This window comes from Pterocles gutturalis, unplaced genomic scaffold (assembly GCF_000699245.1).
Source record: "Pterocles gutturalis isolate BGI_N339 unplaced genomic scaffold, ASM69924v1 scaffold12622, whole genome shotgun sequence".
NCBI lineage: Eukaryota > Metazoa > Chordata > Aves > Pterocliformes > Pteroclidae > Pterocles > Pterocles gutturalis.
Window position 1 is genome coordinate 5,770 of NW_010110366.1, and position 15,393 is coordinate 21,162.

A 15,393-nucleotide genomic window follows, 5' to 3' on the forward strand; every position below is an offset into this window, starting at 1 on the left:
TCTTTTTTTTTTTTTTTTTTTTTTTTTTGGTGTGTGTGTGTGTTAATACTGTGCTAGGGTACCCCTTACAGTTTCTGATTCAGACAAATCCACCTTGACAGAGCACGGCAAGTAGCACACTAGTAGGGACAGATGCAGGGGAGTTGTGGGAAGCTGGGGCTCCCTCCACCCCCAAAGCGTTGGCCTAAACGCTCTCCTAGGAGTACCTTTCCATGAAACAAGTTTTCTCCATAGTATATTTTGCATCCAGTTGGGGTATCAGTACAATTGGTTCACCACATATATTTTCCTTTGTGGGCCATTTCTTAAAAATGCACGGCTTTACTTTAAATTTTATCCTTTGACTTGTTTTCAGGAGATGCTTTGGAAGGTACAGAAGTTCCTAAGCAAGTAATGCACTTCCCAGCTAGTACTGCAGCTGCTGTGCCTACAAGATGGGACTAGAAGAAATTAAATAAGCAAGTTTGGTGCCTTGCTTTTGCTGAGAGAGTAAAGAAGTAGGTGCCTGACTTGCTTAGGAGTTACTGTACATCCCACTGTTTGCACCTGACCTGTATATGTCTAAGCCAAACCATTCATGCCAGGCTGCTCTGCAACTGAAATGTGCATTTAGCAAATATTCACGTTTTGCTGTTGGTGTTTGCCTCCACCCCTGAGATATTGCTGTACATACGTGGGCACTGAGCATGTGTTTGCTGAGATGTAGGCTTGGGGACTTCTCTCATGGCATACTTTACCGTGTATTTTCAAGATACAGGTAATGATTTTCAAGTGCTAGTGGTGGAGGATTTTATTTTGAAGCATGAAGTGATTTCTGTTTTTGTGCTCTCTGGAAAAAGAGATACAGTTTTTCTCTATCAGAAATTATGCTTTGAAATTATATGTTTATATGTAGGTGATCTGTTTTAATATTTAAGTAATATATCTGTTCCAGGCAACTAGTTTGCAAAAAATAAAATCTTTCCTTTTCAGTTTGAATTTTAATCCATGTATTTTATAATGATATGTTTTCATCAGGAGGAAGAAAATTATTGCTGTGGTGCTGCAAAGCCTCAATTTTTATTGACCAATTACCGCAAGCACAGCAAGTTACAGCAGCAGCACAGTCAGTGTTTAAAGTTCACTGAGGCTACAGCTCCCTGGCCATAAAAATAATTTATATCTATGTGAATACTGCTGGCATTTTTTCCCCCTCAGCTTAACAAAGGAAACCAGGGCAAGCACAAGGTGCCTCCTGCCTGCATGCACTCAGAAAAGGGCAGCCGGGATGGGGATGCAGATGGGGATGTGCAGGTGGTGGCTCTACTGGTACTCCTTCGGGCGGGAAGCAGTGGGCTGCTCCCTCACCCCCTTGCATCCCTCTGGCGTCTGTCACCTGCAGGGTTTAATGGCACATGGCTACTGTCAAAATCATCATTTTACAGAAAGATGGGAGGTGCCTGTGTTCTGGCATGAGTGTGCTCTGCTGTAGGTGCTATAAGGTGCTGAGGGATTTGTGGCTGAGCTGAGGGGGTTCATGTGTGCTGGTATTCAGAGTGCAACAGGTGGGATCTGTGGCCAAAAGAAGGTGGGTCTCTGCTGTGTGCATAGGTATAAGTCAGGCTCCTGCTGTATTGCAAAGTGGTCAAACAGGTAGCTTTCCTGGGAACACTTTGTTTGGAAAAGAGCACTAAAGAGCTGTGGATTATGGAAACACTGCTGAGCAAAAGGCTTAGTCTTTGTGTACCTTGTTACTTAACACCGGAGAAATAATTATGTCTGGTTCAGTAATACTTAAAAGAAGATTTGGTTTATTTTAAACCATTTAAAGTTGTTTTGTTGACAGGTAGTACTTCCAACTTTCAGCAGAAAAATGTGATGTTTATAAAAGCTTTAAATTTTCTTGTGTTTCAGATCGCCTTTATTTTGCAATTCTCTGCCAAAAACCAAAGAGTGGAGCTGCAAATACCCATTATTTCTGCATAGATGATGAACTTGTGTATGAGAAGTAAGTACAGACTTTTTTTTTCCTGTTTTTCACAAATCATTGAAATAAATGAGTCAGAACAAGAGAAATGAGGAACCAGTCTTAACTGACATTCTGTTTTTGAATGTAGTTGAGGGAAACATACATTCCCATTATAGAGCTAATTACATGAGTTTGGTCCTCCTAGACTGATCTGCCATGATGATTTATATGTCTTAGAATGGTTTCTTGGCTTCTCATCAGGATTTCTTAAAAATCATTTCAAAGCAGAAGCTTTCATTTTACCCAGTCTTGTTAGAAGACACAGGAACATGATGCAACAATATATATTCAGAATTGCACACTGGACTGCCAAGCTGAAGAGGATGTCTTTGATTGCCCAAGTATTAAGTGGAATCTCTAAACTTCCTAGAATAAGACAAAAAAATGGCAAAATCAATTCAAGCCTTTATGAGCTGACAATGGATATATTATTTCCCTAGCAGTGAACAGTGTGTGCCTTTGTATGTGAACTGGAATGCTGCTAATTCTTTAAATATTATTGACCAAGGGCGTGCTTACTGTTTTTTCAAAGTACTAATCATTCTTTATTATCTCTGTTCACTTTTCTCTAGCAATATTAATTACCTTCTTTTGAAGTAAAGCTTTTGGGTTGCTCTTAAAATAGAGTTCTAAACTGGTGTCACAGAGTGATAGAGTAATAAGAATTTTTCAAACATTCCAGTGTGGTTTTGAGTGGTGGTATGTGGGAAACAAAAGTTTTAGTCCCTGTTTTAAGATGACAAAAGTGTTTCCTCCAGCAAAATAGTATGTATGTAAGAAGGCATTCTTGTTTTTTAGAATTATGCAAGTACATCACGTGTGTTATTACTCCTTGCTTTTTGCATCTGATAAAAAAAAAAAAGGTATGTACAGAGGTCATGTACAATTTTCCCCCTTTCTACCAGCTTCTATGCAGACTTTGGACCACTCAATCTGGCAATGGTCTACAGATACTGCTGCAAGCTAAACAAGAAATTAAAGGTAACACTTATTTTTTTTATTCAGTGGTCTTGACTTTTTAAAGAACAATAACAAATGGGCCAAAATTTCTTTTTATTCAGGTGTTTTCCTGGATTCCTAATCCATCTAAGTTTTGAATATGAATGCTAAATTTTATCAAGGTGAAATTAGGGAGGAGAAGAATCAGGCAGGAAAACCTGTTTATTTTTAAGATTCAGAAGATGCACCACTGTGGCAATAACTAATGTTAAGGTCCTGAAAGATTATCTTCTCTGACAGGTGCTCAGTAATTTTTGGGTTTGGACTCTTGATAGAGCCTAGTGTCTTCAAAACAGAGAGTTCCTATGTTAATTAATGTAGAATCATAGAATGGTTTGGGTCAGAAGGGGCCTTAAAGATCAAAAAGTTCCAACCCCCCTGCCATGGGCAGGGACACCTCCCACTAGACCAGGTTGCTCAAAGCCTCATCCATCCTGACCTTGAACACCTCCAGGGATGGGGCATCCACAACTTCTCTGGCCAACTTGTTCCAGTGTCTAACTAGCCTCGCCGTAAAAAATCTCTTCCTAAAATCTCATCTAAATCTTCCTTCTTTCAGCTGAAAACCATTACCCCTTGTCCTGTCACTACACTCCCTGATAAAGAGTGCCTCCCCATCTCCCCTGTGGGCTCCCTTCAAGTACTGGAAGGCTGCTAGAAGATGTCCGCAGAGCCTTCTCTTGTCTGGGCTGAACAACTCCAACTCTCTCAGCCTGTCCTTGTATGTGAGGTGTTCCAACCCTCTGACCATCCTCTGGCCCTCCTGTGGACTTGCTCCAACAGCTCCATGTCCTTCTCATGTTGAGAGCCTCAGAGCTGAATGCAGTAACATGAATTGACCTCTAACAGACATTGGAGTATAAAACCTGTTAGGCAGATAAAAAAGCGTACTAGTATTAATGTGAATCACAGTTTGCCTCTTCAAAACTGCTTAGATCTTGAAACCGGCACTGAACTGTGAAAATTAGGAAGTACACAGAACGTTATAGTTTAACAGAGATGGGTTTTTTTAATTCTTTGATGTCTGTCACTGGTATTAGTTTGCATAATTCAGACTTGCTTTGTCCCTGTGGCACTATGAACAGGTTTGTCAGAGACAAGATTCTCTGATTTTTGTTTACAGGATGCTCTGAAGCAACACAGCTCTGTATTATGATCTCTTTGAATACCTTGAGTTTGATATTGGAGAGGCACGTTAAGATTGCTGAGAACATACTATTGATGGTTCTCTGGAGTTTATTTGTCTTAAGTGTGTTGAACAGTATCTGAGCAAGTAACATTGCTATTTAAATAGTAACATTTTATGATAGCTTAGGAGTTGATCAAACTATACAATTTTTTGCTGTGACCACAGATGTAAGTATCCTTTCTATTGGCGATGCCACTCCATTCCCTTTCTAAGATAATTGGAGATACTGTATGCCGCTGAGATGAAATCTTTAAAAGTTACTTGTGATACAGTTTAGAAATACTTTCAAAATATTTTGAACTAAGCATATATTTTCCAGTGGTGCTGATCCTTAGAAACAACTACTTGTGGATTTGTCTAGGGCCAGGTTTTCATTATGAATAAAAAAAGTCTAAATTCTGTTTTCAAAGCTATTGGCTTTAACATCCCTGTGATGTTTTTGAGAATGCCACTTTGTATTTACTTGTCATAAACGCTTATCTGTTACATGGGGCGTGAAGTCTGAAATAGTAAATGCATTTAAGGAGAAAAAGAAAGATTACTGTAATTCGTATAAAAAGTTATTTAGGCTGGATACTGGGAAAAATATTGGAACAATCGAGGTAGGGATGCAATAGAGTCTTCTGAAGCTCTTGAGGGAGTAGTCTACAGTGTACTTGGTCCCGTGAATACAGGTGGCTGAAAGTAGGTGAACAGACCCTTGCATTCCTCTAATTTTATAAAATAAGGCATGAAGAGTCTAGAAGACAAAATCATAATCTTGTTCATTTCTTGATACAGTCATTTTCATTGATAAGGAAGAAAATAATTCATTATACTGGCTTTGATCAGAAAAAACAAGCAAATGCTGCATTCCTCATAGGCTCCTACGCAGTAAGTACTTAAATTTTTACATTACATCAGCTTGCTAAATGTGTTCATTTCTTCATACTCAATTTTTAGAACAGCAAGATAAAAACAATTATTTTCTGTTGAATAATCTTCCTACTAATATAGTTCATAGTAAGGTACCACATACTAAGACAATTTTTAAAGTCTAGCAGGTGTGTGAATGGAGTTGTATGGTTTTGGTTTTTTTTCCTCTCTGCTGCAATCTGTGCTCCTAAGAAATAAGAGTACCACTGAAAAAAAACCCAAAACTTTATCAATATTTTCATTTTGAAAAAATGACTGCTTCTTGAAGTTTTTCCTTTTTTTCCTTTTTCTTTTTTGGAATAGAGAAATACTCTCTTGCACAAAGTACAGAATATAATTGCCCATTGCATGCACATTTAATATACATTTTCTTGCTCAGCTGCTTCTTTTCTAATGTAAGGTGATCTCTTCAGTTAACCTAGGAGAAAGAGTGATATCCTGTGGTAGGCCTAGAGCTGGTGTAAAGCCTGGGAATATACAAGGTGGCTGGAAATGTACTGAGCCATGTCCCTGACTGCAGAGGGGAAAATGACTGGCTTTACATCACAACCACATGTGTTTGGTCCAGAAGAGTGTAGTCAAGGAACAAAATACTGAGTGCTTCAGAATGAAAGATATGACATACCATATTCATGTTTTGCTTTGTCTTGGAACACACCTTGATTGTAACTATCTCTGTTGTTTACTGAGTAATATAATGAAGTGAGAACCTATGTGTTTTTTTGATGTTGGAGATTTGAAGGGTCAAAGTTCATGTAGCCTTGGGTTATTCGTATTTATTAGCTGCAAGGCTTCACAGTACTTGCTGTGGTGCTGGCAGCCTTCTTGCTGCCTCTCTACATCATGCAGGACGTCCATTTCTTGCTCCCCAGGGTTTTTCTGTTGTCTATTTTCTACAGTATTTTTTACAAATTAAGAACTAGGTTTCAAATATATCACTCTTGGTATTTGAAACAGAGGTGGCTAGGAATGTTGCTGTAGACCTTTACAGTCTTAACCCATATTGAAACTGTCAACATGAGTTACCAAACTTGTTTGCGCTTAAGGCATTATGCTGACAAAACAGCTGCAGCTTTTAGGAAAACTACTTCTTTCTAGTGACTTGATCATAATGGAGGCCCAGAAAATGAAAAGGGGCTGGCTTCAATTATCAACCATTATTTGGAAGGAAGCGTTTTTTTTTTTTTTTTTCCCTAAACTTTTGTTCTGAATATGTGCAGTAGTATTGTGCAGCACAGCAGATATTTTGAGCAGAATCCACAGTATGGAAAATTAACTAATGACAAAACAATCTAATACGAAAATACTATGATTGACTATGTGAAAGTATACAAAAAACCTAACACAAATCCTATTTTTGATCATCTCATAGCTGTGCCATGTTGCAATATCAACATGCAGTTGAAGGGGAATGCTTGGACAGATTTGGATAAGCTCTAAGATCAGTATGTATGGATTATGACAGTCTAAAGCAAGGTAATTAAAAATGGAGGTCCTTGGACAGAGGAGTAGGAAGTTTTTGCTTCAGAGAACCACAGTGAAGGAGGTGGAAGTTGCACAGTACAGAAAAGATGCTAACACAGATCCAGCTGAAGTATGACATGAGATCATGCCTGACTAGCCAATGCATGTGGGAGGGCTAGTTGCAGAGAAAGAGGCTAGTCAAAACCCCCAGTAATTTGTACTTGGGTTGTTGCATTGTACAGGTGGAATATTTTGTCAATTTCCCTTAAAGGCCCATGGCAAAGTGAAGAACTACTTGACTATCAGTCCCCTCCTGGAATGGGGCTGTGTCTGTCTTACACAATTCCAAGTCCTAGATGGTGAGGTAGCTCTAGCTAGATGCTGATTTTCTTTCCAGTGCAACAGACTTTGGCTTTGGTACTGCTTTTCTACAGAGTACAGTTTCTTCCCAGATTGATGTGAGAGGTATTCTAGTGAAGGAAGATCACAGAAGAAAGACTGTGTCCCTGCGGCTTTGGATTGCTTTTTCCCTGATACACTTTGGTGGTCTTTCATGAAGAGGCAGGCTTAATTACAGCACTCACTGCTGAAGTATTCATACACATCCCACCTTTCTGCTTTCTGCAGGGGATGATTGGATTGTTCTCCACAGGGCAAGCAATGGTATAAGATCTGTTCAGAATGCGTGATAAATATATGTCTATAAGCATATTTCATGATTGAAAGGAAAAATGTTGAGGCCTTCTTTATGTAAAACATGTATAGGCTTAAGCATCCACTACTTCTTCAGTTCAGAGTGCTTTGCTTTTTGATGGAGATGGATCCATCCAGCTATTGGTCAAAACCTTAAGAAGCTTTTCCATAATTTTAGTTAATGAGACCATGTCCTGTCAGTAACGCTCTTTGCTGCTTGAACTTTCTGATCCTTTACAGTGTCAAGTGTTAGGTTGCCGCTGTTGTTTTCTGTGGGTTGAATGTGTTTTCTTGTTTGATATCAGTTTTTTAGCTTCATGGTGGGTTCCCATTTCAACAGTTTGCCTTAGGTTGAGGAACTGCCTGGCAGTGCATAAGGTTGGAGAAATTCAGGTGGGAAGAGCAAGACAGTAGAAAGGGAAAATAGCCTTCACAGGGTTAGTCATGAAAGTAGTGCTTGTTGGTGCATATTGTAAGGCCTTTGCTAACTTAAGCATAGTTTTGGGTGCAAGGTGCTTTGTAGATGCAGGTGCTTTAAGTTACTTGTTAGGAAAAACAGGCTGCCAGGTTTTCAGGAACAGCACAGACGCAGTAAGTGTGTGCGCTTTCTGCTATTCTCTTTTTTTTTAAACACAGTCACATTTTAACTATAAAACTATAATGAACTGTATATAACTAGTTCTCCTCTGGAACTTGTATGTCCTCATAAACATTCAATATTTTTATGCTGGCAACTTTTGAGCCTGTCATATTAAGGGCTTGTTGACCTTAAATGTATATTCTTAAAGACAATATTATTTAACTTCTGCTCAAAGGAATTGGGATATATTAGCATGCTTTATCATTCGGTATCTTTTGTTTAAATATATATGTGTGTGTATATATATCCTGTGGGCATATGCTTATTTTGACTGCTAAGGCAATTATGAAAGTCTTCATTGACTGTAGTAAGGCCAGCTGTTAGTGGTCTGGTTGACGGCAAAGTCTGTTCGCAGTCTTTTCTTCACAGTTGGTGTGTTTTAATGTTCCTCTCCCCCCAGCCCGCCCCCTCCCCCCATCTAACTTGTCTTTCTTTCCTCTTCAGTGGAGATAGTTTCTGAGCTCTTCAGGCTACACACTTCTTTCTCCCCCCTCCTGTATCTGCTGCTTCCTTCCAGGTGTACTTTGATGTGACAGCACAGCCTAACTCAAGCTACAGGGCTCTTCAGTATAACATGGCCTCAAGAGTGAAGAACAAAGTTTTCAAATACATAGTTGTATAAGTAGTTTTAGAATAAAATGTGATTTTTTTAGAGTAAATCTTAACAATTTAGATCTTAATCCCTTTATTGTTCATCTTCCATCTATTTTAATGCTGTATTTTGTTTCATTTTTACAGATGATACACTGCATAATGGAATAATATTCTTCTGTGTAGATTAGCATAAATTTGGCATGTTCAGCCACAGAAAGGGTAGCCATAATTCAGAGTGTTGGGGTTGAATGTTTACACTTTATTTGGGTGGAGGGGGTGAAGGGAAGAAGTGCGGGGGGAGGAACCTTTGTTCTTCAACTTTTAAAGAAAAATTGCTTTTCCTTGGAAGCTGTCTGCACTGTTCAGGCCTTACCACTCTACCAAGCAGCAGTGATCTTCTGAGTTGATCTCTACAGTGGCTTCTCTTGATTTTCGCCAGGATTTGGCTGTGGGTGAGGAAAGTCTGCTTCTTCCATCATTGCTCCTTCTATATTAAGAAAGAAAATGTACCCTTTGTGCCCTGTCCACCCAATTCCCAAGCTCCCCCCTCTCCCCTTGGCTGCATTAACTTAGTAACAGTGTTTTTTTCCTCAGGCCTGGCACTAATTATGTACTTGGAGGGTGACCCTTCGAGGGTACCGCCCCATGAACTGCTGTAATTCAGGTCACCTTCTCCGGGACTCATCTCTGTACTTTGTCTATTTTCTCATCTTCTTTCTTCAGGGTAAGCAGCGTTTCCTTCATCCGTTCTGATCCGTAGTACTGATTTTTTGCCTTTTCAATTTGTTAGTGTCCTTCCTACCTGTGGGCCTAATGCTGGGTAGAAGCTGGAGGTTGCAGAAGCAATTAGCACCCATCTGCGTGATGATGTTGAACTGTTCTGTTCTTACCGTGGCATTTGCAGAATTACCTCTGGCTAAGCTGTGGGAAAGCGGGCAAACCTGTTTGTTCAGTGGTCCAAGCTGAGTGGTGGTAAATGGGTAACTGGCAGCACTCAAAGTAAAGGTGGGTGAACCATGTATAACCTCAGCTACATTTTGGTGAGAAGTGCTTGTGCTTGGCAATCAAGTGGCAGAGACAAGATGGACAAAGTACTGGCCTTTCATTTAAGCACAAGTTGTCTCAAGTATTTTTGGCTTTCCCTGTGTTCATGCCCTCTGAAAGCTACCTTCTCTGGATTGTATTTGGGAAATCATGATTAGTCTTCATGATGGCAGCTTTTCTAGCTGTTTGTACTACGTTCTTCCTCACTATGTTCTTACCAGGCTGCTTATGCTCTTGCAACCTTGTGCTAGCTTGCTTTCTTAGCTGTCCTGAAGCACTGATGTGCCCAGCCAGGTTAATTCCTAGCTGACAGGGTTTTCTGTACCTCCCCTTTGCTGTTTAAAAAGTAATTGAAGGTTTCTTGCTTTTGTTTATGATGAACAAAGAGAGTTGCCAGAGGCAGGCAGTTATTCCCTCTCTGCCACTTTTATGCACTTAATGACTGTGTTTCTGCTAATGAAAGGACTGTTGGCCACATGTGCGTTTCTTCAGTACACCACAAGTCCATATAGGAAGCTTTTCATTCTAATATATTTCTATTTTAATTTTGCTGTATTTAAACTTTTCTTCTAAGGAATATTGCTAGAAAATTTAACATTAACTGACTGCTGTATCCAATATTTTTATATTTAATACATTTAAGTTATAGTAAAACTATGCATGTGTGTGAGCTTGTATTTGAGTCTGTTCACACTTGGTAGATATTTGCGATTGTTCAGAATAGGTGGGTTGTGGGTGAGTATTTGCTGTATACAGCAGTTCAGGCTATTTTGGTTGAGTGACATATTTGGAACATAGTTGTATCACGTGAAGTTTGCTTGTAAGCTGTTTAAAATTATTGATCTCATTATTTTCTTCTTTTAAGTCAGTATGGTTGGTAAAATATGTGATTTAGGATGGAACCTTAAGTAGATTTTACAGTTAAGGGTGAGCAAGTGGATAAATTTAATTACGCTAAGCACATCATAGCCACAAATTTAAAGGCTATTTACAGACTTGAGTTCATATAGCCTCTAACAGTAGAGCATATTCAAGTATCCTGTCTGATTTTCCTGAAAAAGCAACAAGTTATGTCATAGATTATTATTATCAAGCATGTTTTGCCTTGCATGCAGCATTACTATTTCACCTGACAATCCCATGTATTGAAGATTAAGCTGTCTTTTTCACCCAGAGCCTCCTTTCCTTTTCTACTAGTAATACTTTTCTTCCTATTGTGAATACCATTTTCATTATTGTAAGGCTAATCTAGGAAATCTTTGTTTAAAAAATAGGGCTGGTTTGAAAACACTAGTATGAGTCAGACAATAACATGGATTGCTAAAAGAACTGTCATTCGATGTTTGATTTTAAATGGTCATAAAGACTGGGTCGCCTAGGCCTGGAAGCCCTTCTGTCTCATTCAGTAAACATTATAGCAGCTGTTTCACTGCACAACAGTGTTGGCAGGAACAGTGCTTGAGTGCACCTTTCCCAGGACTCAATGTTTGGATGTTTCTTGACTATTCACAGAGCTGCCTGCAGTCCCTTAATTAGAAGCAGATGTCCTAAATGAAAAGGATGATTAGAGCAATGTTAGTGGTTCAACTGCTAATCACAAATTTCTGTCTGGATTTTGAAGTTCAGTAGGATATTTTTTTGTATGCATGAAGAAAGCAAATTTCAAAATTGTTGGTACACAGGTGAATGCACAGTATGATAAAACGGTGTGTTATTTTGGCTTGACAGATGTCAGTTCCTTATAGTAACGATTTTTTCTGGAAGGTACTTAAGTGAAAGATTTGTAAAGAAAGGATTTTAAGAGTTTTTCCATGCGTATTTTTGTGTGTGTTTATGTAGATGTGTATGTACACCCATCTGCATGTGCATATGGTAGTAGGAAAATTCTAAAACCAATGCAGCTGTACTTATGGATGATTTTTTCCAGGTCTGCTGAATTTTCTAAGATTTTTTTAAAAGCTGCTTTTTTCTTTTTCCTTTTTTTTTTTTTTTTTTAATGTTTGCCTGACCAGCAGGAAAGGAGCCCTTTGGGAAATCAATGTAAAATTCTAAGACTTTTCTCCATTTGTATATACAAGACTGGACAAAAACGATCCCAGATAATGCCTGCTTCTGCTAAATAACAGTTAATATCATTGCTTGAAATACATTTTAATATTTTTCATCTTTTTAACAGTAGTTCTTGTTAGTTGCTTTATTGGCATTAGGTTAAGAAAACAGCTCTATTTGTGAAAGTTTCTGTCATCTTAGAAAGTACAGCAGAAACATAACTTATAATCAGCATCTGGACAGACTGGTTTCAGCTGTTGTATATTCTGATTTCTGGAGGTTATGTCTTTTCCTCTTTCCCATTCTTCCCCTACTACGAACCTCATGAATTTACAAATATATCTTTGTTTTGCTGTTAATCAGATCAACATTTCTATTCTCTTCTTTTCTGAAACTTCACTTCTGCTTACTGCAGAAAGTCCTCCTTTCTTTCAACACTTGTGTCTTCTGCAGATCTCTCTGATCACTTTTACTTTCTTTCATGTACTGCCTTTCTTCAGTCCTTTGTTTACCCACATCATTCCAATGACTTTGGCCATCTCTAAGGCTTTAGTGGCCTCCTCCTGGTCAGAAACAATAATATATACTGTTGTATATATATATTATATATAAGTTTTTGTGTCAGCAGTGTGTTTTTGAAGTGAATCTTTCCTTAAACCCTGGCCACTGCATTTTGGTTCACTTCATGGAGAGGTGTAGGAGCAGTCCCAACAGGTTTTTCAGTCCACAGGACCAGACTAGGACTAGCTGTTAAGGTTAAAAGCTGCTGGAAGTGTATAGGGCAGATGTCAGGTCTTCTGTGCTGGCTCTCAGTGTATGGATGCATTTCTGCTGGTGCATGCTACTTCCTAATGCAGATGTGGCCTTTGCTGCCTCGACATCCCTTGCTTCCCTGGGCTTTGCTGTTCCTTGCCTCACTCCTTCAGTCTTACCTGTTTCCGTATCTGGAATTTGATTCACCCACAACCTGAACCCAGCCAGGCTCACCGATGTTCAGCCTCCACCCAACCTTGCTGGCATCCAAGATGCAAATCCAAAGATAGCTAGCGTGGTTCTCTCTTATGGTCTTAAGCTGTGACAGCAGCTGATCTTGTCTCCATTGTGACTGTGGCAGCTTCTTATGTTCTGTTACTGACAGGATACTTTCCTTGTAAAGTAAGTATCTGTTTATGGTCTTTCCTGTTCTTTGTAGAGACTGAATGCCATTCTTCCCTTTTCAAGCACTCCACACCATTGCACCTGTCCACATATCCTTATATAGTAACCTAATTTTTTTGTAAGCCACTTTTCACTGAGAACACCATCTGAGCATTTCATCAGCTGCTGTCTCTGCAACTGTTCCCATGTTGTATCTTGTGTGTGTAGTAGTGTCACAGCTGAAGTGTAGCAGGATCTCTCTTTCTTTCAGAAAATTCTGAGAAATCACACTCAAAGAGCTTCCTTCTTCAGTGAATATACTGTATATTGCTTCAGTTGCACAGGAAGTAATTCATTTTTACTCAGTAACTTGTCCACTTTGAAAAATGCCATCTTCTTGCAGTGTGCTTTTTTGTGTGTACTAAATGATGGTAGACATTGGATTTTTGTGTCAAAATCAGGCTTAAGTGTCCTTGTATGTAGCAAGTGTTCATATAACTATGGTAAGGAAAGTCCGTACACATGTGCATGTATGTTAATATGATGTTTCTAGCAACTTCACTGGTAATTTTAGAAGTTGGATCTGTGAACTAACTGAACTAACGTGAACTAACATGTTTCATTATACTGTAATGTTATTTAGATTCATTTTAATACAACACTTAACATTATGGAAAAAACTTCCCTCTTGCAGCTGTTACACTTGCAAACATATGCTTCTGCAGGGAAGCTTGTTTTCTTGAAGAAGCTGGTAAAAGTTCAGCTGAGATGTGGGAGAAATCCTTTCTGAGCTACATGTGCCTCCAGGATTGGCATTTCTGTTTGCCTGTTGTACAAGTAGTCCTCTGTGTGTTACCTAGCCTTACAGCTCTGAATCCTAAGTTTTTTCCAGGTGACTTATTTCTGGTTACAAACTGTTTCTGCTGTTTAATTACCTTCTGTTTGCTAATACCATTGCATGTCTCTGGCTTGGAAGTTTTTCTGGGGTAGGGCTCTTTTTCTGATAAGCAAGCAGAGCTAGATTTATATGGTTGCTAGCAATATGTGTTCAGTGTGCTGCAAGATGCAAAGTATGACTTGGAACATAATCTCTATATCCAATTCAACAGATCAATATGCCTGCAGAATAGAAAGTGAACTCTGGCAGCTGAGGAGCAGCTACTCTATGATATTTTGGGGCTTTTAAAGTCTATTTCTATTCTGGGTGTATGCTTGCAAACAAATGCAAGTTACTTACCCTTGCCCAGTGAAAGCACACACACACGCACAAAACATGCCGTTTTCATTACTTAACTAAACTGCTTAAACAAGACAGATGTGGTTTTCTTTGGTTTTGCTAATTGCACAGGAAGAATGCTCAGAAAATACGTAACACAGTAATTGAATCAGAGGAAAAATTAAAGGGGTCACCTGTTGCTGTGTATGTTTTATCCGTCTGTTTAGGATATGTTTCAAGCTGGGTTGTTTGTTTTGTATTAGTTTGGGGTTTTGTTTTTTTTTTAGCTACGTCTGTGCCACCTCCCATTCTCCCCTCACAATAATGTGTGTTTGTGTGTGTTTGTGTGTGTGTGTTAAGCCGTTTGTTCAAACTGGCTTTGCAGCAGCGTCAAAGAAATTTGAAAGGGAATGCCAGCTCTTAAAAGAAAAAAATGTCAAAAGAAACAGAAGGCAAAAGTACCACACTTAGATTTTTAGGGGATGTCTAATTAATACTCGTTAGGATTCTTACTTTCAAAAAACCTCTAAGGAAAAAGGGCATTTATATAAGAGATGTAAATAATTTTACTGAACATTAATGAAAAAAAAAAACTTTCTGTAGTGTGTTAAAGCTTAGTTAATGCAGTTTTAAAGAGAAAGTATTAATTTGAAATTACTGAATATTGACCTGTTAGTATCAGCTTGTTATTAACAGTTCTTACCTCCTGGCTATGCTGGGGATAGTGTTTGATGGTATTGAAGATGAGTTGCATAAAAGAGGAGTTTTGCAGTATTCTTTAAGGAGATCTTAGTGTTAGAGGCTATCCAACAGGAATCAGGCATGTTGTGATGGAAGACTATATGCATATTTGTTGTGTTGGTCCTTTGTGAGTTCTTTTCTGAGTGTTTTTGACAGAAGAAAGTTTGATGTGTAGTACTTCAAGTATGTTACTTCATTCTGTTCTTAGGATTGTGCTTCTGAAGCTACAGACTTTTTTTTTTTTTTTTTCCCCCCCCTTTTTTGGCATCTGGATTTAGTTAGTGGATACTGTCTCACCAGTGCAAAGGAGGAAATAGAGGATTTGGAATAATGTAAATGCGCTGCTGTAGGAAAATCAAAACATATGGAAATTACTGTTTTAGTCTTGTCTGGTGAGTGTATACACTGTTTTGTAGACCAGATGATTCATAGCTTTGATGATATCGGTGGGGTTTTGTGATTTGGTTTACATCTTAAAACTTAATTAAAAAAAAATAATCTACAAACTGGTCCAGCAGAGTTGCAATCGAAAGATGGAAGAATCCAGATGGACAGAAGCTTTTTCACTGTAGCCTGTAGTTTAAAACTCCTGCACACATCTATAAATTTGGTTTAAAAACATATATTACTCTAGGTTGACCAGTATTTTATATTGTTTATGCTAGTTTTATTGTTGTGTCCTTGCATACATTTGTTCTTGATGC

At 38.6% G+C, this 15,393-nt stretch overlaps 1 protein-coding gene across 1 annotated transcript in view; it reads left to right on the top strand.

The window, feature by feature from the left end:
• Positions 1 to 1,893: 1,893 nt before the first annotated feature.
• Positions 1,894 to 15,393, top strand: part of LOC104461682 (dual specificity protein phosphatase CDC14B-like) — a gene marked incomplete at its 5' end in the record, with an annotated part of 36,536 nt that continues 23,036 nt past the window's right edge. Inside the window, 3 exons of the mRNA XM_010073350.1 lie at positions 1,894 to 1,987; positions 2,914 to 2,989; positions 4,977 to 5,069. Of these exons, the coding sequence (XP_010071652.1) occupies positions 1,894 to 1,987; positions 2,914 to 2,989; positions 4,977 to 5,069 (263 nt within the window). The remainder of the gene's footprint in view (positions 1,988 to 2,913; positions 2,990 to 4,976; positions 5,070 to 15,393) is intronic.